The 24,768-nt window shown below is 41.6% G+C and overlaps 2 protein-coding genes across 6 annotated transcripts in view; both read left to right on the top strand.

Moving 5' to 3' along the window:
• Positions 1-17,068, top strand: part of ADCY2 (adenylate cyclase 2) — a 260,383-nt gene extending 243,315 nt beyond the window's left edge. For all 5 annotated transcript variants that reach the window (XM_061588160.1, XM_061588151.1, XM_061588133.1 and 2 more), the window contains 4 exons: positions 1,522-1,629; positions 3,517-3,631; positions 12,200-12,324; positions 16,285-17,068. In XM_061588160.1, coding sequence (XP_061444144.1) covers positions 1,522-1,629; positions 3,517-3,631; positions 12,200-12,324; positions 16,285-16,437 — 501 coding nt within the window. In that variant the 3' untranslated portion in view covers positions 16,438-17,068. The remainder of the gene's footprint in view (positions 1-1,521; positions 1,630-3,516; positions 3,632-12,199; positions 12,325-16,284) is intronic.
• Positions 17,069-18,806: 1,738 nt separating this feature from the next.
• CFAP90 (cilia and flagella associated protein 90) lies at positions 18,807-24,372 on the top strand. The gene is made up of 3 exons (XM_061588284.1): positions 18,807-19,098; positions 20,700-20,816; positions 23,564-24,372. Exons 1-3 carry the CDS (start codon positions 18,916-18,918, stop codon positions 23,741-23,743), a joined length of 480 nt encoding a protein of 159 aa, XP_061444268.1. The 5' UTR covers positions 18,807-18,915; the 3' UTR covers positions 23,744-24,372.
• The last annotated feature ends 396 nt before the right edge of the window (positions 24,373-24,768 follow it).

Genomic DNA, 24,768 nt, shown 5'->3' with positions numbered 1-24,768 from the left:
TAGGGGTTGCAAAGCATTTTCAGAACTATTTTGATTTACATGTAGTGGATTGTAATTTGGATGCTTGCTGCCGAGTGCTATCTGAATCTAAACTGAATTGTCACTGCACAGTCTGTTCTTTTAGGCAGTCTGCCATGTTTTTCTTCTGTGATCGTTTGGGTTTATCTGTTGTTATCCAGTCGTTAGTTTGATAGGTTATCTCTGTTTGGCCACTGACTGAAACAAATAAACTATTCAAAGCTTTATGTTCACAAAAGCATTGCTTAAATATTTCTGAGTTTAATTATGTGAAGCTTTGGACTTCATAGTGAAGTTGAAATGTGTACATAAACGTGGCTTGCCATGTACCTTCATGATTATTGGCAAAGTTATGGAAACAAGAAAAAGCACTGCCCGAAACTCTGGTTGAATTTGTACATCTTGCAGGACTGTATGAAACATTCTTTTCTCTTTGGAATGCACCAAACCTGAGCTGCATGAGTTATGATGAACATGAAACCCCAAGGATAGCAAGCTACCTCCCTCTTCAAAGAAAAGCCACATCAGTTTCACTCACAAGTCAAACTCATTTCTGCTTTCCAAAGCATGAAAATCCTATCAACCTCACCAAGCTATCCCATGGCCATAACGGTCTTTAAAAAGAAAAGAAAAAAAGAATAAGTATTAGGTTAAATGACAGGCTCCTGTAACAAAATAGTTGGCAGCAGCAAGGCATGTTGATACATCTGTTTATTTTGTTTTATTTTTTTTAATGAATTCACGTGTAGTCGTTAAGGTGTTGGACTACGACCTGGAAGACCAGAGTTCGAATCCCCACCTAGCCATGAAGCTCACTGGGTGACCTTGGGCCAGTCACTGCCTCTCAGCCTCATGAAAACTCTATTCATAAGGTTGCCATAAGTCGGAATTGACTTGAAGGCAGTCCATTTACATTTTTACAATCACTTAAAAACAAAAAAAAGATAAAAGCTGGTTCTTTACATGGGTGCAGTGCCTGCAAGCAGAATTATCCCCTCAGTGCGTACTACAATGCTCTTCTCCCTCCCCTTCGTGCATGCGCAAGAAGGGCTTTCATGTCCCCTTGCAACCTGACCTTTCTACACTGTACAGATTAATTGAGCTACAAAAAACTGAGCAATGGAGCTTGGGTAACTGGCACAGCTGGGTAGCTTTCTTGGCTGAGCTTCTCCCGAAGATAACACATCTGGGGGGAACTGCTAGGCATGGTGCGAGTGTGGGGAAAGATTCATCTGTATGCCCTTTTTGCTCTAACACTGGATCCCTTACCTCTGCTGTGTATGTAGTAGGGCCAAACCTGGGTTTAAAGAAAAGGGTTCACTACTGTTGCATCTAGTCTGGCCCTTCGTTGTTTTTTTTTAAGAAACAAAGCTTCCTCTGAAGCTGGATCTACTAAATATGCCTGAATTATTGCTCCAAGCAAGCGCCCAGAGGCAACTGTGTATTAACAACGCTAATGCATTATTTAGCCATCAGACATCTGAGTACCTTATTTCTTCACAGCTGTTGTCTAAACCCAAATTTAGTGGCGTCGAAAAGATCAAGACCATTGGGAGCACTTACATGGCAGCCACAGGGCTAAGCGCAATGCCCAGCCAAGAACACGGTCAGGTACATCAAAATTTTATATCCAGTTTGTAGGGATCATATTTCATGTTTTGTCTGGGGTGCAAAGGGCCATCTAGGGAGTTCTGAATATGCAGCAGAGATTCTATGTTAGCCCTATCCAAAGCTGCTCCCAAAATTCTGAGAGAAGGATGCCATCTGTAAAATAAACTGGGGAAACCCCGGTGTGCGCTTGCCTAGAAGCATTTGCTTACAGCTGTGCAGCTTCGGATCCTGACCTCAGGATGGAAGTGCATCTTATCCCAGCAAATGTGTTTCCAAGCCCACACATACCAAGGCAACACTGGTGAGGCAGAACCAATGATGGGAGAAGGGGCACCTAACTCCCCGCTTGCACCCACCAATTCTTCCTGGCAGATGCTCCTAACCTCAGACAAGTTTCCCTACAGATTATCAGTGAGCATTTGTCAGGGAGAGTCAGCAGTGTGCGTGGGGTGGGGTGGAGTACCTTTCCTATCTTGTGATTCTTCCCTGAAAATATCTGCCCCTGTGTTAATGTTACAAAGCAAACATGGGATTGGGAGCTCTCCTTGCCTTATAAATATGCAGCCCCATTCCAACTATACGGCATGATTCACCTTTTCCCAACGCTATTTTTTCCAGTTTTCAGTGTTTTTTTTTTTTTTACCGGCTGTGAAATGCAGCTCTCTAATACAGTTCTCTCTAATTAAATGCAACGCAATTAAATGCAGAAAATCCAACTCCAGGTTAGAACTTTTCATTCCAAATAAACACCGGGCGATTACAGAACGTTTTATTACACCCTGTACAGCAACGTCTAGAATGTCTATGAAAGGCTCCAAAATTTCATTGTGGGTGGGTGGGTAGGAAAAAGATTGTCCCTGCATACTTACAATACCCTGGTGTTCTAGTATTTGAAGCATCTCATCTATATTTTGTGAAGTGATGCTAAACTGTACAAAAAAACCCCTACATTTTCTCCTCACTCCCCACCCAAGTCCTAAGAGAGAATAAATATACCCCATTGAGCAGGTAGGATGTTTTTAAAGAACCCTGATAGTGTTCACAGAACGTTGAGAAACAGCTCCATCCTACCTTCTTACTATTGTTACTTCAGCTCAGAGGCGCACATGCACTGGTGTGCAGTACTTATTAGTTCAAAGATCTAGCATAAAAAAACGGCTAGGCCATCACCCCCAGCCACAACTGAACAGATATGAGCCCCTCAGATGGGATTGCTCCCTCCATCCTAATTATACAGAGTTGATGTAAACTTGACCCATGCTTCGGCAACTGTGTCTTGAGGCCCAAGACTGAAGGGCCTGTTGTGTCTAACTTTAGACCCAGAGCAGTTCCTTTTCCACCCTCCTTCTGTTCTTCCAGCACTCGGGAGACCAGTGGGATCATAGAAGTGAGTGGCATTGCATGTTCTTGGTAGGAGACTGGCAGGTCTCTTACCTGTGGGGGGTGAAAAGCAGGTCTCTTGCCTACGAGCCAACAGACACCTAGAGTCAGCCCTTGGATCCATTTGGATCATGTATGTTGATGTCTCACAAGAGTATATCTGAAGTAAAATTGATCTGTGTGTAGGCTAGACATAAATAAAATAATGTGCAGTCTAATCCTGTGCATGTTTACTCAGAACATAATCCCACTGTGCTCAATTATTATTTTTATCCATATATATCCTACGTTTCTTTATCAGGAATAAATCTAAAGTGCTATAATTCTGTGGGGAAACCACACCCAAGTAAATGTGCATAAGATTGTACCCCTAGAATTAAGACACTTTCTCCTTGTAAATTTACAGTAACTTTCAATGTTTATATGGTTTACAGAGAACAAATTTAGTGAAAATGTTTTGAGGACTGCAATTGCCTTACTGGGTTTTGTGTATGTGTTTACATTCAGGAGCCTGAAAGACAATACATGCATATTGGGAGTATGGTGGAGTTTGCATTTGCCCTTGGGGCAAAACTGGATGTCATAAACAAGCATTCCTTCAATGACTTCAAGCTACGAGTAGGTAAGCAGCATAAATACTACATCTTGTCTCATCTACACCAATAAGATCATTTTTTCATACTCGGTGGTGTCACTAGCCGGGTGCGGGGAGTGCAGACCGCACCAGGGTGACACCATGAGAGGGGGGTGTCACCCAGAGTAGGGTTGCCATATTGCCCGGTTAGCCAGGTTTTACCCGGATTCTTTGCATGCCACCCAGTGCCCATTTAGCCCCTTAGCTGTCCCGGATTCTCAGCTTTCATTTAAAAAAAAATTAAGTTTCTAGGTGGTCCAGTTCTCGAGATATACATTTTTTTAAACTACTGTATAGCACTTCGTAGCTTTAACCCCGCCCGTTCAGGATTGCAGCCAATCAGTGAAGAGTTTGGTTGACCTGTGGCAGTGTCTAGTAAACCTCATTGCAAGGCCAGAAAATTGTGGTCCCCCCCCCCCGGTTTATCTGAAAATCTCATAAATTGGGTAAGTATATACATTTTAGTTTTTCCCCCTCTTGTGTGTAGGAGTCAGATCCTGGGCAGTGTTTGAAAACCTTCCCAATACTTGCTTTTGTGGGAGTAAAAGCATTGCTAATCCCATATGTCCAGAGTAAATCCCATTGAATTCAATAGGATTTACTTTTGAGTAGACATTGTTATGAATGTGCTGAAAATCAATGGGACTTTGGAGTGAATGTAAAAAAGAACTGTGTTTGTGTTCTCTTTCTGTCCCCCCCCCCAGTCCTATTTTAAAGCAAGTAGGCAGGGCTTACATAGGTATTACAGTTTTTATTCTGTAGGAAACGAATACTGATTTTTTTTAAAACTAATGCTGATTTTTCTGCAATGACCAATTGGTTTGACAATAAACTATTATATGGGCTGTATGTATTTATACATCTGCAGAGAGAGAGAGAGAGAGAGAGAGAGAGAGAGAGTATAGTCTTTCCAACAACCCTGTGAGGTAGGGTTGGAAACCAAGGCAGCTCACAACAAGAAATAAAGCCATTTAAAACCCAATAACCATAAAAACAAGTATAAACAGTTGCAAAACAGCGTAAAGTGGCATGATTCAGAATTTTGGGTTGTGTGAATGAAGTTGCTTATCACTTGAGGTTGCAGTTCTGTCCCTGTTTGAGTAAGTTCCACTGAATACACTGGGACTTGCTTCTGAATAAATAAACCTAGGATTGCACTATAAATATCTTTACAGTTTGTGTAAATAATAAATATATTTGATAGTCATGCTTATATAAATATTTCTTCATTTATCATATTTTTGGTTTTTGGTTAGGAATCCTGACTGGTTGTGAGATGCTGAGTTTTCTGCCTTACTCATAGGAATCTTGTTGTGGTTGGTATGGTATTACATTTAGGAAAGTGTTACTGCCTTTTGTGTTTTTTTTTCCTATTTGCATTTCACTTATCTTTAACCTAACTCCGTTATAGCCATAGAAGCAACAGCAGCATATGCAAGATAATTAACTCCCATTAGTGATAAGAGCAAGAACTTATAATTATTATTTTAATTAAAACAAGAGGCTTATCAGTACTTTGAAGAGGACCAGATATTTATTTTCTTTTTGAGCCCAGGACTGGGTCTTTCATGATGCCCGGGGGGGGGGAGCAGGAGAGTAGTCGATAAGACAGACATTCTGGCACTGGTAATCTAATTAGCAAGGTATGTGTGGGGTTGTTGTACACTTCCAGGCCCAGTTTCATTTTGAGTATGGAGGTGGAACCTGTGTAGATGTGGTTGATCAAAGGGAGAAGAAATTTTGAGTTAAGCAAAGCTCTGCTTTTATAAAACCTAAGAAACATACAGATACTTTGAATGTCTGAGTGCCTGCACCAGTGGAATACTGGAGGAACTTGTAAAACTTGCTGCAACAGTATTTAGAACTGAGCATGTGGTGTGAAAGACTCTTTTTCCTAACATTTTGGCTTGTTTTTCTCCACCCACCACATCTCTGAAATATATCGTATATGTAATGGTTAACCGTACTGCTGCCCTGACTTACTTTGTTTGTTGCTATTTTGTGTTTTTATTATGTTTTTATATTGATTGTGCATTTTTATTGTTTTTATTATATTTGTAAGCTGAGCTCTGTTTTTAACAGCAGAAGGGCAGGATATAAATGCTCTTATTCAATCAATCAACATCCCATAGTGTTGGAAACTAGAGTCTAGGCATTTAAGGCTGAAAATGTTAAGTTTTTTTAAAAAAAGATTTCTCACATCTTTCTCCAGTTTTTGGTGGTAATTCCTAGGCACAAAAACAAAACAACTGGACAATCCAAATATTAAGATGCAAATATTTGCATAATATGCAAATAATATACAAATATTTGGCATAATATGCAAATTAGCCTGCCCGGATTTGTGGAACTGGAATATGGCAAACCTAACCCAGAGCCGCCCCGCCCCTAGGCACCCTAGGTCTGGTACGGGAGGAGGTCCATGGGGGGTGACACCATGAGTTACTGCACCGGGTGACACCAACCCTAGTGACGCCACTGTTCATGCTGTACTAACAGTTCAAGTTCCTCTAATTTGTTATTCCAGCATTTCAACCCATCACTGCAGATGAATATTGTGAGACTGTTCCACCTCACAGCAAGCCATAAACAGTGCCTACTTTGTTCTGGCAGGGAACAAACCATTGCCCCTGGCTTAGCACTATGTCCAAACAAGAGAGCATGGCTTATTGTATTCCAACAAACCATGATCAGTATGTCAAGAATAAGTCTTGGTTACAGATTGTGGTTGTTGGGAGCAAACTAATCCAAAATCCCTAATTGGGCATTGTGGTTTGTTTCTTCTCAGAATGGGCAAACCAGGTGTGATTTGCTTGTGAACAGTTGTTGTTGTTATGTGCCTTCAAGTTGACTACGAGTTACGGCGGCCCTATGAGTCAGCGACCTCCAACAGCATCTGTCATGAACCACCCTGTTCAGATCTTGTAAGTTCGGGTCTGTGGTTTCCTTTCTAGAATCAATCCATCTCTTGTTTAGCCTTCCTCTTTTTCTACTCCCTGATGTTTTTCCCAGTATTATTGTCTTTTCTAGTGAATCATGTCTTCTCATGATGTGTCCAAAGTATGATAACCTCCGTTTCATTATTTTAGCTTCTAGTGGTAGTTCTGATTTAATTTGTTCTAAGACCCAATTATTTGTCTTTTTTGCAGTCCATGGTATCCGCAAAGCTCTCCCCCAACACCACATTTCGAATGAGTTGATTTTTCTCTAATCCACTTTTTTCACTGTCCAACTTTCACATCCATACATAGAGATCGGGAATACCATGGTCTGAATTATCCTGCCTTTAGTCTTCAGTGATACATTTTTGCATTGTAGCTCTGTGAGGGGAATTGGTGCTTCCTAACAACTCCCAACATCCTTCATAAACTATAGCTCCCAGGATTCTTTAAGGGAAGTCATGATGGTTTAAAGTTGAATAATAATGGAATAAATGTATGGTGTGAATGTGGCCAAGGATATAAGCAAAATTTCTAGAAGTCTACGACAAGCTAGAGGAAGATTAAGGAAAGTGTGGTTCTTTTTAATGTGGCCTTTTATATTAGTAGTGTTGCTGTTTTGATTGTTTCTTAATATTTTTATTATGTCATTGATCTGTTGCACACCACCTTTGTAGTTTTCAAAAAGACAGTAAAATAAAATTATATCAGTAGAGAAAGTTGTTGTTATCATTGCTCTCAAGAAAGGTTACGCCTTCCTCTGCAGCTTGGCGTCCATTTATGGATTGTGTTACATGACACAGACAATCTATGGAAATGTTGCAAGCTTTTCTTCAGCTATGAGATAAACTTTAATTCTTCCTCTGTAGTTGGATGTGTCAATTTTACTCTAAAATATTCAACAATGAATATTTGGATCTAAGAAACCCTGTAGGTTTCACATAAAAAGTCCATCAACAATTAACCGGGGGGGATGAGGATGGGAAGTTACTTACCTTACTTACTTGTGGTTATTTGAAAATGTATACTTCAATGATGGGGGGAGGGATATTCTTTTTGTTTTGTTTATTATTTATGACAATTCCAAAATAAAAACATATTGCAAAAAAAGAAAGAAATTTTAAGCACATCTTTAACAGAAAATTGAGGCAGGGCAAAAGAATAAGCTCGTTGGTTTTGCTTTCTTGGGAAGTTGCCCAGAAGAAATACTTTACAGCTGTGTACAGTTTCTCTCCCTCTGTTACAATATTAAAAACCAGAGTCCTCCAATGAAGCTGAATGGTGGGAGACTCAGGACAGAAGCTAGCTTTTCACACAGCATACAGCTAAACTAAAATTTGCTGCCTGAAGATGTAGTGAAAGGTGCTAATTTGAACAGTTTTAAGAGGTGGTTAGACAAATTCATGGTGGATAAGGCTGTCACTGGCTGCTAGTCATAATGACTATATGTGACTTCTGAGATCAGACACATATGCCTCTGAATCCTCGTTTCTGGAAAACAGGACTGGGAGAGTGCTGTTGTGCTCATGTCCTGCTTTGGGCTTCTCATAGGCATCTGCCCGTCAACTGTGAGAAGTGGTGTTGGTCTAGATTAGCCCTTGGTCTGATCCAGCAGGGCTCTTACGGTCTTAAACTGTTACATCTGGGGGAAATTACTGCTTTGACAGCATAAATGTTGTCATAAATGAAGGAGAACTCAGTGGAAATAATACATGCCATGAGATAATTAATCTAATTATTTTTTCTTTTTTTGACATGTGAGAGACCTTGCTATAAAAGTTTGAGCGTGCACAAACACATTATGTATATACTGTTCTTTTTTTACTTTATCCTTGTATTTTTTTCTTGAAAATCAATAAAAATGTTTTTTTTAGAAAAACATATTTCTGAAGAAGACAATATTTCACCACCTTAGAAGTGTAGGGAGAATCTCACCTACACGGCAATCCAACTTGGAGAAAGCCAGCGTAAGTTTTGCTGGACCAAGAGGAGCCAAGCGTAAAGTTCTGCCACATCCAGTTGCCATTCAGGAGCCTCTGCGTTGGCTGAAAGCGGGCTGAGCCGGGAGCTGTGCGCAAGGACCAGAGAGTAAAAGCCTGCTCTCTCAAATACTCCTACAGGGGAGTAAACTCTCTGCATTGACTTCTGTTGCAATTTTTTTTTTAGACTGACCTTTTTCCCAGCATAGCTTTTGTCTGAATTGGGACCTGAAGGAGCGCTCCAAACATGAGTTGGATGTGGCCTAAGTCCCCTCATCTCAGCCCCTCCCCTGACACACCCTCAACACACCCCTTTTTGGGGCTTACACCGGCTCCACTTGCACAGGTCTTGGTTAAGCCTGCTGGGGCTTGGCTGCGCCCCAGCTGAGTCAGACTGAGAGATTTAAGCCAGTGTAGCCCGACTAAGCCGGAGCTCAGCTGGAGATCCACCGCGTCCAACTCCCCTCAGCCCAGCATAAATGCAAGTTGGAATGTACCCCAGATGGATTGCATTTCACCTGTGCTGCTTGATTTCTTCCATCCAGAGATTTTCAGCCTTTTTTTTTTAACCACATGGAACTGTCAGTTCTACTTCACTGCATTTTTCATTCTCATACTTTCATTTAAATTTATTCAGCAAATTCATATTAAATAAAATATGGGGAGGTTGTATCCAGTGCTCCTTCTCCTCAGAAAGGAATTAATGATTGAATTTCCCTGCATTGAAATTAATGAACGGGAGTAACTCGGGTCCATTCATTTCAGTGGGTCCACTCAGAGTAAAGCTTAGTTGGATGCAGCCTACTGTGTCATCTTTCAGAAATATTCAGGGTTTGTATAATGCAAAGGCAGAAAATGAAATTCCTTTCTGACTGACAGACATTTCAAGATTTTAATATCCTTTAGTTATGCCAGATATTTTTGAATGTTTAAGAACAGGGTTGGTGCCAAGCATGCTGGGGCTCTTGGGCACCAACCTGCCCCAGATGTGCGGCACCTGCCTCTTCCACCTACCTCTCTCCTGCATCCTGCTGCTGCGTGCGCTGCTTGCACAGGGCTTCCATCAACCACGATGGCGGTAGAACCTTCTCTAGGGGCTGATACCCCCGCCGCCATCTTGGTTGATGGCACACATGCACGGTACGCTACGCATATGCATGCGTACATGCCTGCCATCAACCAAGATGGAGGTAGGTGCATCAGCTCCTTAAAGAAGCCCCCACCACCATCTTGGTTGATGGCAGTCCTGCGCATGCGGCACACGCAACAGCAGAAGACAGGAGAGAGAGATAGGTGGAGCGAGTAGCCTGGAAGCTACCTCCCTGCAATCGCAGAAGGGTTAATCCCCCACCCTAACAAGGGGCCCTTCAGGGGCCAGGGCCTGACCTGGCCACCCTTTTGCGCCAGCCCTGCTTAAGAAGTATGAAATGTGAGCAGTAAAATAGATTCAATGTATAAATATAGCTGATATATGTGATGTTTTATTTAGCAATATTTTTCTTTCCATTCTCTTTCTAGTCTGTATTCTCGGTTTAGTCTTCTGGCTGATTCCGTTAATCGTAGCTTATAGTGCCACCTAGTGACAAAAGTTGGTTGTGGAAGAATGTTTTGTAATTAAAGGGGCTAGGCCTCTGGGGGGAGAGCAAAAGTTGCTCTTGTTTATTTGTGCCACCCACTACCACCACCTTCTTCATCTTTCTTTGCATGTTCTTCCTGACGCTTTTCTACTTTTGGATTACTTTTGCAAACACTTTCCTTACAGCTTTTAATATAAAATCACTAAAAGCCTTGTTTTGAGGCCATAAAGGATACTTCCCCTCAAGAAAATGGGGCATTCTGTAAAAAGGAAGTTGTTACACTTTTTAAAATAATTTATTTGGCTGTATATATAGCACTTCCTTGTCTTTCATTAGCAGAACAGTATTCACTGCATCCCAGTTATCAACATAACTCTTAGAAAACAAGGCGAGTTAGAAAATCGAAATCAGTAGCTAGGCAGTGTTCATTTCTATGGCAAATGTTTTACAGCTGTGCCACAGAAAGACAACAGCCAACTTCATAAAAATCAATACTGGTGGCATTGTAACACATTGCCTATATTGTTCCATTAATGGATTAATACGTCTTAGTTTTCCCATTTCTAGATCAAAAAAGTCAGTAAGTTTTAATAAGGTCAGTGTCTGCCATACCATAATTATTCAATGGTTAACTGATGGAATGTTGCCATTTTTTTTACTAATGATCCTTGCCATTATAATAAATAAATATTAATTCGGTCTGGATCCCAGTACTTTAAGTTATTTGAATAAAAATAAATGCTAGATCTATAGGAATTAATTTGCCCATTGTATCACATTACATAACTCTAAAATGTTTAAACTTGACAGGAAAGCCACAAAATGTGTGTATGTGTTTCAAAACATTAGCTTTCCTCCAAGGAACTCAGAGTAGCATGTTAACCTCACAACAACACTGTGTAAAGTAGATTAGGCTGAGGGAGAGCATGACTTGCCCAGGGTCACCAGGCTGAGCAAGAATTTGAACCTGGGTTCTCACATCTGAAACTCCCTAGGTAACCTTAGAGTTTAACTAGTTTATGGATAAGAGGTACCTGTAGAATGGAAGCTGTAGGAGATTGATGTGGCAACCCTTCATCCACCCTTTTGAGGAGCGTAAGACCCATAGAATTCCATGAGACTTACTTGATGTTGATGAGAACTGTGGCATGAAGAATAAGGAAGAGACAAAATGAGAGGAAGCTATGGATATGGAGAGCACCAAAATATTTGAAATGGCTAGTTTTCATAAATTGTGTTTAATTGTTTCGAACAAATTCTTTCATGTGAGGTGAAAACAAAATAGGAAACAATATGCTATAAATGTTGTATGTATTTGGGATTCCCAACAAAATCTTTCCCCAAAATTCACAACTACATTTGGAGGCAATAAATTTGGAGGAGAACATTTCCTTCATTTTTTTTCAAAAAGCCCTGAAATTTCATGTCATTTGTGTGCACGGGGGAAATGGTCTCCCTGTCTCTCTCTCTCTTGGTATACTGACTTTTAAAGTTGTTGGGATTTTTTGCTGCCATCTGTGGGATTAATGAGAGCAGTGAAACTTTTCCAGCTGACCAGCTCCTTCAGTGCACAATGTAGAAAATGGAAGTGGGATCTGGTTTAAAGACAAAAGGGTGTGCAGATGAGGAATGGAGTGCCTCTCCCATCAAGGCTTGCCTCCATGCAGTCTGTCCCTAGGAAATCCTCTCACTTTCCCCTCAAATCTGGTATCAAATGAGCCTGATTGGGAGACCAGCACTTGTGGAAGAGAGGCTGTAGCGAAGTGAGGTGCAGGCAGGGTGAGAGTTTGCCACTCCTCCTCACCCACTTGCCTCTGTTGTTGCTTAAATCAGGCTTCTCAGCCTCTACTTTCTATGTGATTTCTATGGCAGATTTGGATTTAAAGATATGGACTTGCCACCGTCATATCTAATTTTGCCCTTAGAGTATCCGTAGTCCAAATTTCAGGTTTTTAGGTGATATGGAAATACCTTAACACTTGAGTAAGTCAGACTACAACTTGAAATATTGTTTTATATTTGACAAAAACAACCCTCAGTAACTTGCCATTTTCTTTACAGGAATTAACCATGGGCCTGTAATTGCTGGTGTCATTGGAGCTCAGAAACCACAATATGACATCTGGGGCAATACTGTGAATGTGGCCAGTAGGATGGATAGCACCGGTGTCTTAGATAAAATACAGGTTTGGTTTCCATTTTTGTTTTTAGCCAAGAGCTTCTGTGTGGCCAGGGAATCCTCCAACTAAAAATTAGTAGCGTGCTAAAATGCAGAGAAGATACCAGCAGGACGTCAGAAAACAACTACTTTTTAAAGAGTTGTGGCTTCCTTGGTTAAGACATAAAGGAAACTTCTTTAAAGGTGTGCAGTATAGTCTTCTACCTTTTCAAATCCAGGATCTGACCTGAAACCATAACTCTGCAATTTTTTTTATTGGGTAGTATTGAACTGTGTTGCTGAGCTGACAGGAAGTCTTCCATCAGCAGAATAGAGAGGGAAACGTTATTTAGCAATTCCCACTCTACACACTCTCATCTGCTCTGGAGGATCCCAAAATCCTCTGGAGCAGATTTAGGGGGGGTGACTGGGGGGGGAGTCTGCCCTTACAGAGGGAAATCAGATCCTGTAAGCCCCCTCGAGATGGCTATGTAAAGGTCCATAACCAGTTCATCACCAGCATCAGAGAGGGCCAGAAGGCATTCTGGGATATTCTGGGAGAGCCCTCCCAGTCATCTGAAATGACCCCAGAACAGGGGACGAACTATGGCATCCTTGGAGTTTGCTTCGTTGACTTCCCATTGTTTTGAATGTGAGAGAAATCATGCAGGGTTTTTTAAAAAAGGCTTGGAAATAGGTGACAATGTTGTCTGGTGGTATTTTTTCCTTTGTGAACTGGGGCGAGGTATCAGACATACACTGATGATAGCCAGCTCTAGTTCTCTGTAACATCTGAATTGGAGAGTGTGTGCAAACCCTGGACCAGTGTCTGGACCTGGTGGTGGCTAGCTGAGGGCCAATAAACTGAATCTGAATAAGTTCGGATAATTGGTCAGTTGCCTTCTTTGGATGGGGTCATACTCCCTCTAAAAGAGCAGGTCTGTAGTCTGGGTGTGCTCCTGGATCCATCTTTGTTGCTAGAGACTCAGGTGACCCTGTGGCTAGGAGTGCCTTCGACCACCTTTGGCTGATAAGACAGTTGCGGCCATTTCTGAACTGGGATAGCCTGACCACTGTTGTCCATGCACTGGTAACCTCCAGGCTGGATTACTGTAATACACTCTATGTGGGGCTGCCCTTGATGTTGGTCCAGAAGCTGCAGCTGGTGCAAAATGTGGTGGCGTGACTTCTCAGTGGGGCAGGTTATCGCCAACATGTTACCCCACTGCTGAAAGAATTGCATCAACTGCCTCTTAGCTTCTAGGCCAAGTTCAAGGTTCTGGTTTTGGTGTACAAAGCCCTATACAGCTTGGCACCAGGATACCTGAAAGATAGTCTTATCTGTTATATACCTAGTCAATCACTGTGCTCTGCAGTTGAAGGCACAGATACCAACTTACCAGAAGGTCCGTTCCACACAACATACGAAGTGGACCTTTAGTGTAGTGGCACCTACACTTTGGAATTCACTCCCCTTAATTAGACAGGCACCATCTCTGTTATCTTTTCGGCACCTTCTGAAGACCTTCCTCTTTCAGCAAGCCTTTTAAATAGAAACTTTATTCCAGACTTCATCTGTGTTGGAATTCCTTTTAAAGCTGTTTTTAAAGCTGTTTTTTAAAAACATGTTTTTAAAAATGTTTTGTTTTCATATGTTTTAAAGTCTTGTTTTTAAGATGTTTTAGAGTGATTTTAGTGTTTTGTTTGCCATCCTGGGCTCCTTCTGGGAGGCAGGGCGGGATATACTTTTAATAAATAAAATAAATAATAATAAAATGATAGAAATTACAGATTTATGTTTACACCCGGAATTTTTAAATCTATAAACTTTTTTGAAATTAAAAAGTCTTTGTTCATTTCAAGGTGCTGGTTTAATCCTGTTCTGTAAAACAGTGGCTCCCAGCCTTTATGAGTAAGGGATCCCTTTGTAACCTCAAAAGTTTTCACGGCCCCCACATGCTAATTGTTGTAATTTTAGTCTCTGATTATTTAAAAAATACATAATGAAGTGTTAAATAATGTTACTTTTTATTCATCACAAAAACAAATATGATGATGATGATATTACCTGCCCTTCACCACAAGGTCCCAGGGCAAGTTACAGCAATATAAACACTTTTTAACAATTTTTTAAGGAAATGAAAGGAAGGAGATAAAAGTAAACTACCCAGAGTGGTGAACAGAGCCTGATTGATACCAGGGCATTTGGAATCTGATTTTAAGTGTCCCACCTGTACACAACAATGCCCCCTCTTTAGCACTCAGCTTAGGAAGCTCCATATGACAATAATAATATGTCTGACAGCATGTCAGCAGGTAAAGCTTTCCTCATAATTGTATTTCTATACTAGAAAAGACTTAATTTAATTTCTGTTTGATTTCTGCCTGCCACACAGCTGTTAAAGGCACAAGAGCCCTGTCTCCTCCAATGCCAACCCTAAACCATGCAAAGAACTCAAGTTAATACAACAAAATGTGGGCAACTTAACATATTTTGAAATATTTAAAATATATATTTAAAGTGAACATATACAACTTATAAAAACACTTAAAAACTTGATAAACTGCAACAAAAATACACTGAGCATGTGCAATTTCACATTTTTTAACTTACTTTACCCATCATTTTTTGCTGACTTACTGTCTTGGGCCAGCCACTAACTCTCAGCCTAACCTACCTCATATGGCTGTTGCTCCATTGAATTCTGTAAGACTTACTTCTGAGTAGATCTGCAGCCTAAGTCCTTCTATTATCGACATACATTTTACTTCCTTTAACCAGAATGATAGCGAGCTGGTATAGCACAGTAGGGAGGAGAACCTGGCTGGGTGTCCACAGTCTGTGAGTTCAAATCCCCACTCATGTCTCCTGGGTGTCAAGGGCCAGCTAAAGTTCACCCCACAGTGAGTGGCTCAGGGGTTACGTGCCCTGCCACCTGTGCAGCCATGGGCAAGCTGCATAGTCCCAAGAAGTCCAGTTGCCCCCCAGCTGGCAGTTGCGGACAAGGAAGGGGCTGGCTTGTGGAGCTGTGGCAAGCTGAGTAGGCCCTAGCCAGCTAGGGAGGACTAGCCTCAGAGGGAGGCAATGGTAAACCCCCTCTGAACATTGCTTACCATGAAATCCCTATTCATAGGATCGCCATAAGTTGGGATTGACTTGAAGGCAGTCCACTTCACTTTAACCAGAATGCTGCGTCTTTATACTAAAAAGGCCCATGTCTCTCCCCCCAAAAAAGTAGTACACTGCATATCCCTTTGGAAAGTAGTACAGCTTCAACAGAATCTTAGTCTGGTCTGATTACTGCAATTTGATTACCTGGGAATAAACCCCATTAATATGAAGGGACTTATTTCTGAGTAGACATGTATACATTGTACTATTAGTTAACTATACAGCATTTTTAATGAGTGCCCAGGTGTGTATTTGTGGGGGGACACTCTGCAACTCTGTCCTATCATTTTTTAGGGGTCCCTTTGTCTCTACAGCCAGAGCCAATCAGCTTGATCCTATCTTCCCTCACTTGCCACTAACAAAAGAGAGTTTGGGGGAGAGGCTCTTGAGCTTAAATATGCCCAGCTGGCCCCTTCTCTTGATGCAGTAGCTGGAGTGCTGTTCTGTGCTGCTCATCTCTCTGTGTGGCGGGAACTGACTGTGCCGGAAGGGAAGGGAGGCAGAGGCTGCTGCGCACACCAGCCATTAATTAATTTTTAACATTAATAAATACAGTAATTCTTCTCTTGGCTTTTTGCAACCCTCTGGGTTTACTGCTGTAAATTTTATGTCCTGGATCCTAGGTGATCATATGCATTCACTTGCCCATTAAAATCAGCAAGTAAAGACCATGCATAGGGGTCTCGTGTGTGACCTAAAGCTGACAAGGGTGGAACAAAGGGCCCTCTTGCTGTTGTGCCAGGATTCAGAGCAAAGGGTAGGGGGAACGGCTGTAAGATTTGTTCTTAAAAGTGTGCTTTGTTTTTTGCATTTCAGGTCACAGAAGAAACCAGTAACATCTTACAAACACTGGGCTACATTTGCACCTGCCGAGGTATAATCAACGTCAAAGGAAAAGGGGAGCTTCAGACCTATTTTGTACATACTGAAATGACAAAGTCCCTTTCACAAGGAAATGTGGTGTCCTGAAATATACTCTTGGGTGTGGAGGCAGTCCCACATTTTTAGAGAAAAGGATTGCACATTTTTCTTTACTCTCTTTCAGCCCATACCATGAACATGTGTGTAATTTTCTGGTATATAGAAATGTTGCTGCAGTAACGTCTACAGTCCAGTCCCACCATCCAGCATCAAGAGACCTTAATAGTCTTTATGTTCCAGGATGGCTAAAGTGTGTGCTGTGGGCTGGGAAGACTTAACGGCAACTTGAACTGTCAACTCTTCATTGGAAAAGAAAGAAAATTTGAATGTATTTCTAGGAATTAAAGGCCTAAGACTTTGGGAAACTACAAAGAGGATTTTAAGAGAGAAAATTAAAAAAAATCTTATGGCAATAAAACTAGAGCTGCATGGAAAGTTTGGTAGCTCCCCCATAACATCGTCTAGTCCTGAATTTGTAATATCTAATCCTATCCCTTCATCTACTACAACTAAGGTGTGCCCACCAGTTGTATTATAGCCAATAACAGAAAATGGAGCCCCTGGCTGACCGGCTTCTCAAAAGAAGTGTAGCTGAACAGGACCAGTTTTGTACAAAATGCGTCCAATGTTTTGATGCCATTGTCTTTTGTAAAATTAACTCATTAAAAGTTTGTATGTACTTTGTCTTTAAATGTGGGATGATTGTGACTTCTGCATGCATACATACATACATCACCATCAACATACAGGGCGTTTTATGACCTAAGCAACAGAAAAGAAGCAAGCAGGCTTCTGCCCCAAGATGTTTACAACTTAAATTTCAGGCAAAGGGAGAGGAAGCTAGGGAGAAGCTAGAATAACAAGGCATGGATGTGAGCTAATACAATACTTTGATTCTCTTGTGGAAAGGAACTTAGATAATTTCAAATTGGTTGCTTTCACACTGTAACCCCCCCCCCCAGTGCTGCTTAGTACTATTAAAGAAGAAGAAGGAAATAGTAATTAAAATCTCCCCCCACTGGGAACAGAAACTGAAGCAATTCCCAGAGACTATTCAAGTAGCAACTAATGCTACTTTTCACTAATCTCCCTGCTGGGATCAACAGGAAGCAATAAAAATGGGCTGAACCTGCAAAAAGGAAGTGTTTAAATTTAAAGGTACAGGATCCCTGAAAAGCCTTAACAGTATTTAACCTGGACAGGCTGGTGCTGCAACTGCATTTAATTTCAAAAAAAAAATGCTACAAATCAGGTCTCATGGGAGGACACATGTTTTATAGGCAGATGCCTGTCCTCTGCGTGCCTCAAGGACGCTCTGGTGCGTCAGCAAAAGTCCTCCCCTCTCATTGGGAGCAACAGGGAGGTGTCATCTGCCGCGGCAGTGGGGAGCAGGCAGCGTTCAGGAAGTGAAGACTTTCTTACAAAAAAATTAATTCATTTCTTTACTATTCACGGCCCCCTCTGGATTACTTCATGGCCCCCAGGTTGGAAACCACTGCTGTAAAACATAATTGAGTATAGGATGGCAATTCCAGAAAAAAGATCTAACATAGGAGCAACTGTCTCTCTGTAACAAAGTTGCTGATGCACCAACACCCACATCCACAAATTCCGCAGCAAGAAAATGCCAATTCTGAGAGCTGAATAAATTATGCGGCCCAAACAAATATACATGTACCTTCTCATTTTCAGATATATTCTGCTTCTGCTACCAATGGAGCTGGAAGCAGAAACTGTGCAGAGCACTGGTATTTGTCCCTTGCTTTGTCCTCCTATGTTCTTGGATTTCACCAGGCTGTACTCTCACTTTTTCAAGCTTATCACTGCAGCCATAACGACTAGTAGGAGTACACTCCATGCTAAATTCTATCTTGGTGCAATGCACAATCAGGGTCTCACAGAATGCACACAGGCCTACTGTATGGTGCAGTATGTTCTTTATTAACATCTGCTGCTGAGATACATCGGAGCATCCCAGCAGTCTCTACAAGCATGAATCAATAATGACAGGTTTCTCAGCTTACTCAGTCTTCAAGGCCCTCCCCGTTGCTTTGAGACCTCTTCCAGCTGAACGCAGCTCAGTCCTTCTGGATTCGCCTCCTGGAGCCTGGTGGGCCCTATCAATCATTGATGCAGGTCTCATATTTCAGAAGCTATACAACTTCACAGAACCCTGTACAGTGAATTCATTTTCAAGCCTGGCATTAGCAATCTCAGATCCAGTAACACTCATATCCTTTTGCTTCAAATTCCTGCAGACAAACAATTTTCCCTGACAGGCATTTCACTCGTTACTGAGCAGGGTGCCTGTGGCAGCTGTTAAGAACAGTTTCGGGTTTAGCCCTTGGCACACTCAGCAGCAGCTTTTCTTAGCCTTCCAATCTCCCTTATACATTGTTTGACATCACAGTGGACACAGACCGTCTCTTAGTAACCAAAGAACTCAACACGCTGACAAAAGCAGAGGTGGAAGCCCTGAAGGCAGGCAGCCTGCCTCCCACCAAAACTTTGGGCTTTGAGCAGGGTATGCAAGAAGCCCAAAATGGGAAAGAACTGGGAGCAGAAGAGGAGTTGGAGGAACTGGGAGGCATCAATGAGCAATTAATAAGGAAACACCAGCTGCCATTCTCAGCACAGTCAGCTTTCAGCTATATTCCACCTCGACGCAAAGATCCCCCTGAACACAGCTACTTTCACCAAGAGAGTAAGGTATGTTCAGAAAGGTGGGCAAGCAGTTGTGGGAAGGAGGAAGGGATCCAACTTCAAACTGCTGTTGTCCTGAAATAACATGTGGGAGGGGGGAGAGACAATGGTCCAATCAACTTTAATTGCTCAGAGCTATTTGCCATCACAATAAAATACGATAAAATACAAGAGCAGATATAGGAATATACGAATATTACAAGTATTACAAAATAAAAAGGAGTAGATAAGTATGTGTACATATATGCCCAAAATATATAGTAAAGAATATAATATTAAATATTTAAAAGCTGATCCTGAGCTGAGGCCAAGTGTTTAACATACTTAGCCCTCATTTTCCCAGCTGCCAGAGCGAAATTTGCCACTTCTTGTGTTACATAGGTGTCGTTGCCCACTAATAGGATAGCTATTTGCTCCATGGTCGGCCTTCCAGACATAGAGCGGATTATAGGGTATAAGAATTTGTGCCTAGGGTCTTTATACAGGGAGCATCTCAAGAGGTAGTGGATAATATCCTCCACATCTCCTGATTGGCATATACAAACTCGGAGATGAGGGGGAGTATTAGCATAGCGCCCTTCTAACAGGGCTGTAGGCATAGTCTGGAGTCATAAGGCGGTGAATGCTCTTCTCAGAGAGGGTACTGTTAAGACGGCAAAATAGGGCTCCATGTTAAATGATGTTTTATACCATGAGTACCCCGGTGAAAAAGGAGATTGGTTGGCTGAGTGGAGAGTGGGAGGGGGGAGAGAGTAAAGGGTAACTCAAAAACTCTCAACAGTCAATAGCAAATTCTAGAATGAACTACTAGTAGTTATATCTATGTTTCAAATAATCTCCCAATATTTTTACACACACACACACACACCTTGCCACTAGAGTTAGCTTTGGGTTGGTAAAATGGGGGGGGGGTCATATGTCTTTTTTCTCTCTCCTCCCACATCAACAATATTTGATATCTGTATTTCCTTTAGTGCAGCTGTGGGGAACCTTTGGCTATCCAGACGTTGCTGAACTACCACTCCCATCATCCCTGACCATTGGCCATGCTTGCTGGGCCTGGTGAGAGTTGTAGCTCAGCAATATCTGGACAGCCAAAGGTTCCTCACTCTCGCTTCAGTGCATTAGACTCAGTCGGCTGGTTCGTGTTTTCTTTGGCCCATGTTTCTTCCCGCTCCTTTTCTAGATCCATCTGCCTGCTTTTCCTCACTCTGAGATCTGAGCATCTCGGTCAATTAGGAGAAGTTTCTGTTTCCTGCTTCATTGTGACAGAATGGCAGCCCATCGCTGTCAAGAGTCTTCAGCGGGGCCCATCATCAAAACAAGTTCTTAACACATTACACTATGCCTGGAAAAAAGCATGTCACCAACATGTGTGGAATGGTCACACTGCTACCACAGAAATTGGCTTGCACCTCACAAACGCAGGGTTTAAATTTGTGCCCAAATTTGATACCTGGGTTGAGAAACCATGTGATGTATAGAAAAGTGCATCATGGTCATCCTTCAGCATGTGGGCCCTGCTCACAGTGTTTTTTATTAGTATGCTCCTTTGTAATCCATTTCATCTTGGTCAGTTAACGGCATTATTTTCTCTTTATTTTAAGCCAGGAATTGTTTCCCTATATGACTGCATCTTTAAAAGACCCATAGGCTATGATGAAAAACTCCACCGGTGCGACAGAGAACATGCAAAAAGCAGAGGACTTCATATTAATGATGAGGTGACCATCTTGCATCTTCTCAATCTGTTGATTAGGTTGAAGAAAACCAGACTACTCACTCATCTATTAACTGGGTTATGGCCAAGTACTGAGTAATACATGACAGTACATTTTTCAAAACCTTGCTCTGAAGGCATAACTACCAGAAGGCTATAATCCTACACACATTTATTTGAGCATTAAGCGCCACTGATGACACCTATTGAACGGACCAGGGAGACCTTGCTTCAAATCGCTGTTCAGCCAGAAAGCCCAGAGGGTGGCTTTGGCAGGTCACTCTGTATCCACTGGATTTCTCTCTCGGGGGTGTTGCAAGGATAAAGTTGAGGGTGGGACAGAAGTATAAGGTGCTCAGAGGTCCTTAGAAGGGCAGGATACAAATATGACACACATTTTAAAAAACTGTAATGGATTTTATATATGATATATAACCTTGAAGAGAATGTACCAGTAGCTATTCCGACAGTTGGGGCTGAGTGATAGGTCCATAAAACAACTGAAGTGAAGCCACAATTCTCTGTACATTTACTTGGGAGTAGGTCCTATATAACACAGTGGGCCTCCCTACTGAGTAAAAATGCTTAGGAGGGATTGCACTGCATCTCTCTTTGGGATAGACACATATGGGAATTAAATAAGACTGAAATCCATTGGAATTGATTTCTAAGCACTGGGTATGATATGGCCATAAACATGTATCAGTTGCATAGATTTAGTTTTTTGGTTTTCTTTATCAAGGGCTTACCTCCACCATTTAAACAAATGGGACAAAAATGTGCTTACCTGGCTGGACTGTGTCCAGTTGGTTTAGTCTCAGGGTTCTAAAGTACCAAACAAGTTTAAACTATAATGGCCTAATTGACAATTGAACTAAAATTGTTCTATGTGCTGGATTGAAAACAGACTTGCTCCTCCACAAACAGAAGGGCTCCTTTCATTTGCAGAGGGAAACAGGATCCAGTAGAGGCTTTTTGCCGATTCCTCCTTCTCCTTACACCTTCGGTACTGCCTCCCACACTGTTTCGGGTGGTCCTCTGAAGCAGCTTTTCAGGGGGCTATAACAGGAAGGAGGAATTGGCAAACACTGACTTCCCATCCCCTTCCTCTACGGTGAGCAGAACTCCCTTTAATGCAAGTTTGGATCCTACTTACTGTGTCATGGATACTTAGAGGACACTCCGGTGAGAAAGCTGGGTAAGAACTTTATTGCGTCTCTCCAACAATAGACTGTACTAGGAAACTGTTATTTCCACCAGGATACAACTAAATACCACCAACTAAATTGTATGACACTATACACACTGATAACTTAAAACTGCATGGTGCTGTACAACTAATGTATGTTCTTTAATAGACTTAAAGCAACATTTGCCACTGTAAAAAAGCAAAGGTTTCTAGAGTATTTTCCTACAGTGGACAAAGTCTGCAGGTGCAAAAGCAGCATGGACATCAGAATTATCATTACAACGTATTTAGAACTAGCAAACTTTTCTCTTTATGGCTTTCTCCTGTGGAATAATGAGGGATGACAGGTTGCAAAACTGAGTTAGTAAATTGATTTGATTTTTACCAATCCCATTTTGTATGTCTCAGTCACAATCCATGGACAGTTAAGCATGTTTAAGGCCCATTGGTTTTCAGATTGAAATAACCACATGCTGCAATTATCTTCGATTGAGATCATGGAGACATGGGACTCATTTTAGCTGGATACCACCCATTATTTAGCACATCCTTTAGCAGTTTAATTGTAGCAGAGCATGCAAGTTAGAATAGTTAACAAGAGCTGATTGTTCCTTTTAAAAGGAAAACAAGAAGTTTTATAATTAGAATCTGAAATTTCATATTACACCAATAGTGTAGTGGCTGAAGCCTAGTGATATGAGCATGTTTCGCATTGGAAGAGCCCCAAGTTCAATCTTTAGCATCTCCCAGTAGGGCATGGAAAGACCCTTCTCTGAAACTCTAGAGAGCCATTACCAGTCACTGTAGACAGCGCTGAGGGTAGATGGACCAGTGGTATATGGCAACTTCTTATTTTCCATCTGTGGTTTCTTCTGCCCATTCCATATACCTGATCCTTTTGCCCCTCACAATCCACCTTACTGCAGCCACTGGAGTAGGATAGCAGACAAAAAGGGTCAGAGGGAGAAATGGATAGATGATGTGGCTGCTTCTTCATCATTAGAGGTATAATGAAACTTTAAGTCGTAACCTGACAACCACAGCAGCTACACATAAACAGCTACCGTATAGAGTAACCTCCATACTGTTAGATTTCAGGTGACTACCATTCAGGCAACTGGGTTTCCGAATGGCCCCAAACATTTCTGCCTAGGATACATGCTATGGTTTTAGTCATGAAAAAAGTCCATTAAGGAGAAACCTGAGATTTAGCTCAGTGGCGCCACAACTTTGGGTGGAACTTGAATGCGACATTCAATATGAGGCTGCTCTGTGCCAAGTTCTTCCTGCTCTGTGACCTTTAGATAATTTACCTGTGTGGTTCTCCTACTTCCACTAGCGGCAGCCAATTGCGTAGAGCAAAAAAAGTGCACCCGACAGAATGATGCCGCAACATGGATGTGTGCCTAAATGGTACAGGGAGGAGGAGGGGAGGAACTCAGCATGTCACATGCCTTTGGTAGCAGCCCTGAGCTGAGCATCATGTCCAGTTTCGCCCTTTGGCTGCTTCATCTGGGTTTCTCTTATCACACTCAGAAATAACATCTAAAATGTCCTTACAGGAAAAAGCGAGGCCTGTGGCAGTCTTGTCTTCCTCTGAATATGGGCGACGCATAGACAAGCCTGTGGAAGAGCTGAGCCGAGATCATGTGCGCATTAAACATGTACAAGCAGAATTCTACAGGAAAAATGGAATAGCTTGCTTGGTAGAAAAATCCTCCAAAAACATTGAACCAATCTAAGGCTGTTTGTTGTGACTGGTGTAAGAACGCAATGTCTCTGGCTTTTTTTTTTTATATACTCATCCTGTAGTGTGCTACTGTGATTCGGGGTCAATTCCAACACTACATATCATCCCTATGAAATCATTGCAGGGTTGCTAAATTAAATGGGCCATGCCGTCTTTGTATGTGTTCATAACATAGTGACATTGTGCAACTAGCAGCTTGCACTAGTATTCTACAAATAGCATAACAGAAGACAACACTACTTATGAAAGACTCTGCAGTTACTCCCATCTAAAAGGGATTTCTGCTTTTTTCAGTGCATCCTGCTTGCTAAAGCAACCATGCATTTGTCTGAGAGTACCAGCTCTACCACTTCTTATGACCTGCTAAAAACATGCAGGTTAGTGCTTTGATTCATAAATGAATCGGATGTTGGATCACAAATGAAAGAGTTGACAACATTTGTTTTGGCTTACTGTGTCTTTTATCTCAGTCTTGGAAACAAAACCTTATGTTACATATCTTTTCAGTACCATGTCTTACCAGCATTAACAATTTACTTTAGTTCTAAAACAAACTTTCTAATTGATCTGTTTAGAATGCTCAAATGATGAATCTGCAAAAATAAAACTAAGAAAAAGTTATGCATTTAGCTTGACTATACATCAAGTCTGAACACATTATGATTCACAAAGCCAAAGGCAGCCCGTCAGCCATGTACTGTGTGTCTAGTGCCTGAGGAAGGGCATAATTTGTATCAAGCTTTACAGTCCCAAATATATTCTTAAATCCCCTATATTTCTATACATTAGTTTTATTTTATAGCTTTTGGCCTGTAGTCAGAAAAGTAGAAAGATACAACGAAGAGTGACAGACTCTGCTAATGAGAAGCAATTAGGGATAACCTTCAGTATCACTTCAAGTGGTGGGTAATGTTTCTTTTACTGCTGCCACAGGCCAAATTATTTAAACTTTGGGGGCATAGCAGCCAAAGAGCAATGCCTAAGGGATCTGTCACTTTGGGGCCATGCAAGTGTGTT

This window comes from Rhineura floridana, chromosome 1 (genome assembly GCF_030035675.1).
Source record: "Rhineura floridana isolate rRhiFlo1 chromosome 1, rRhiFlo1.hap2, whole genome shotgun sequence".
NCBI lineage: Eukaryota > Metazoa > Chordata > Lepidosauria > Squamata > Rhineuridae > Rhineura > Rhineura floridana.
The sequence above is the reverse complement of the archived record's forward strand: the minus strand, read 5'-3'. Positions and strand labels throughout refer to the sequence as shown.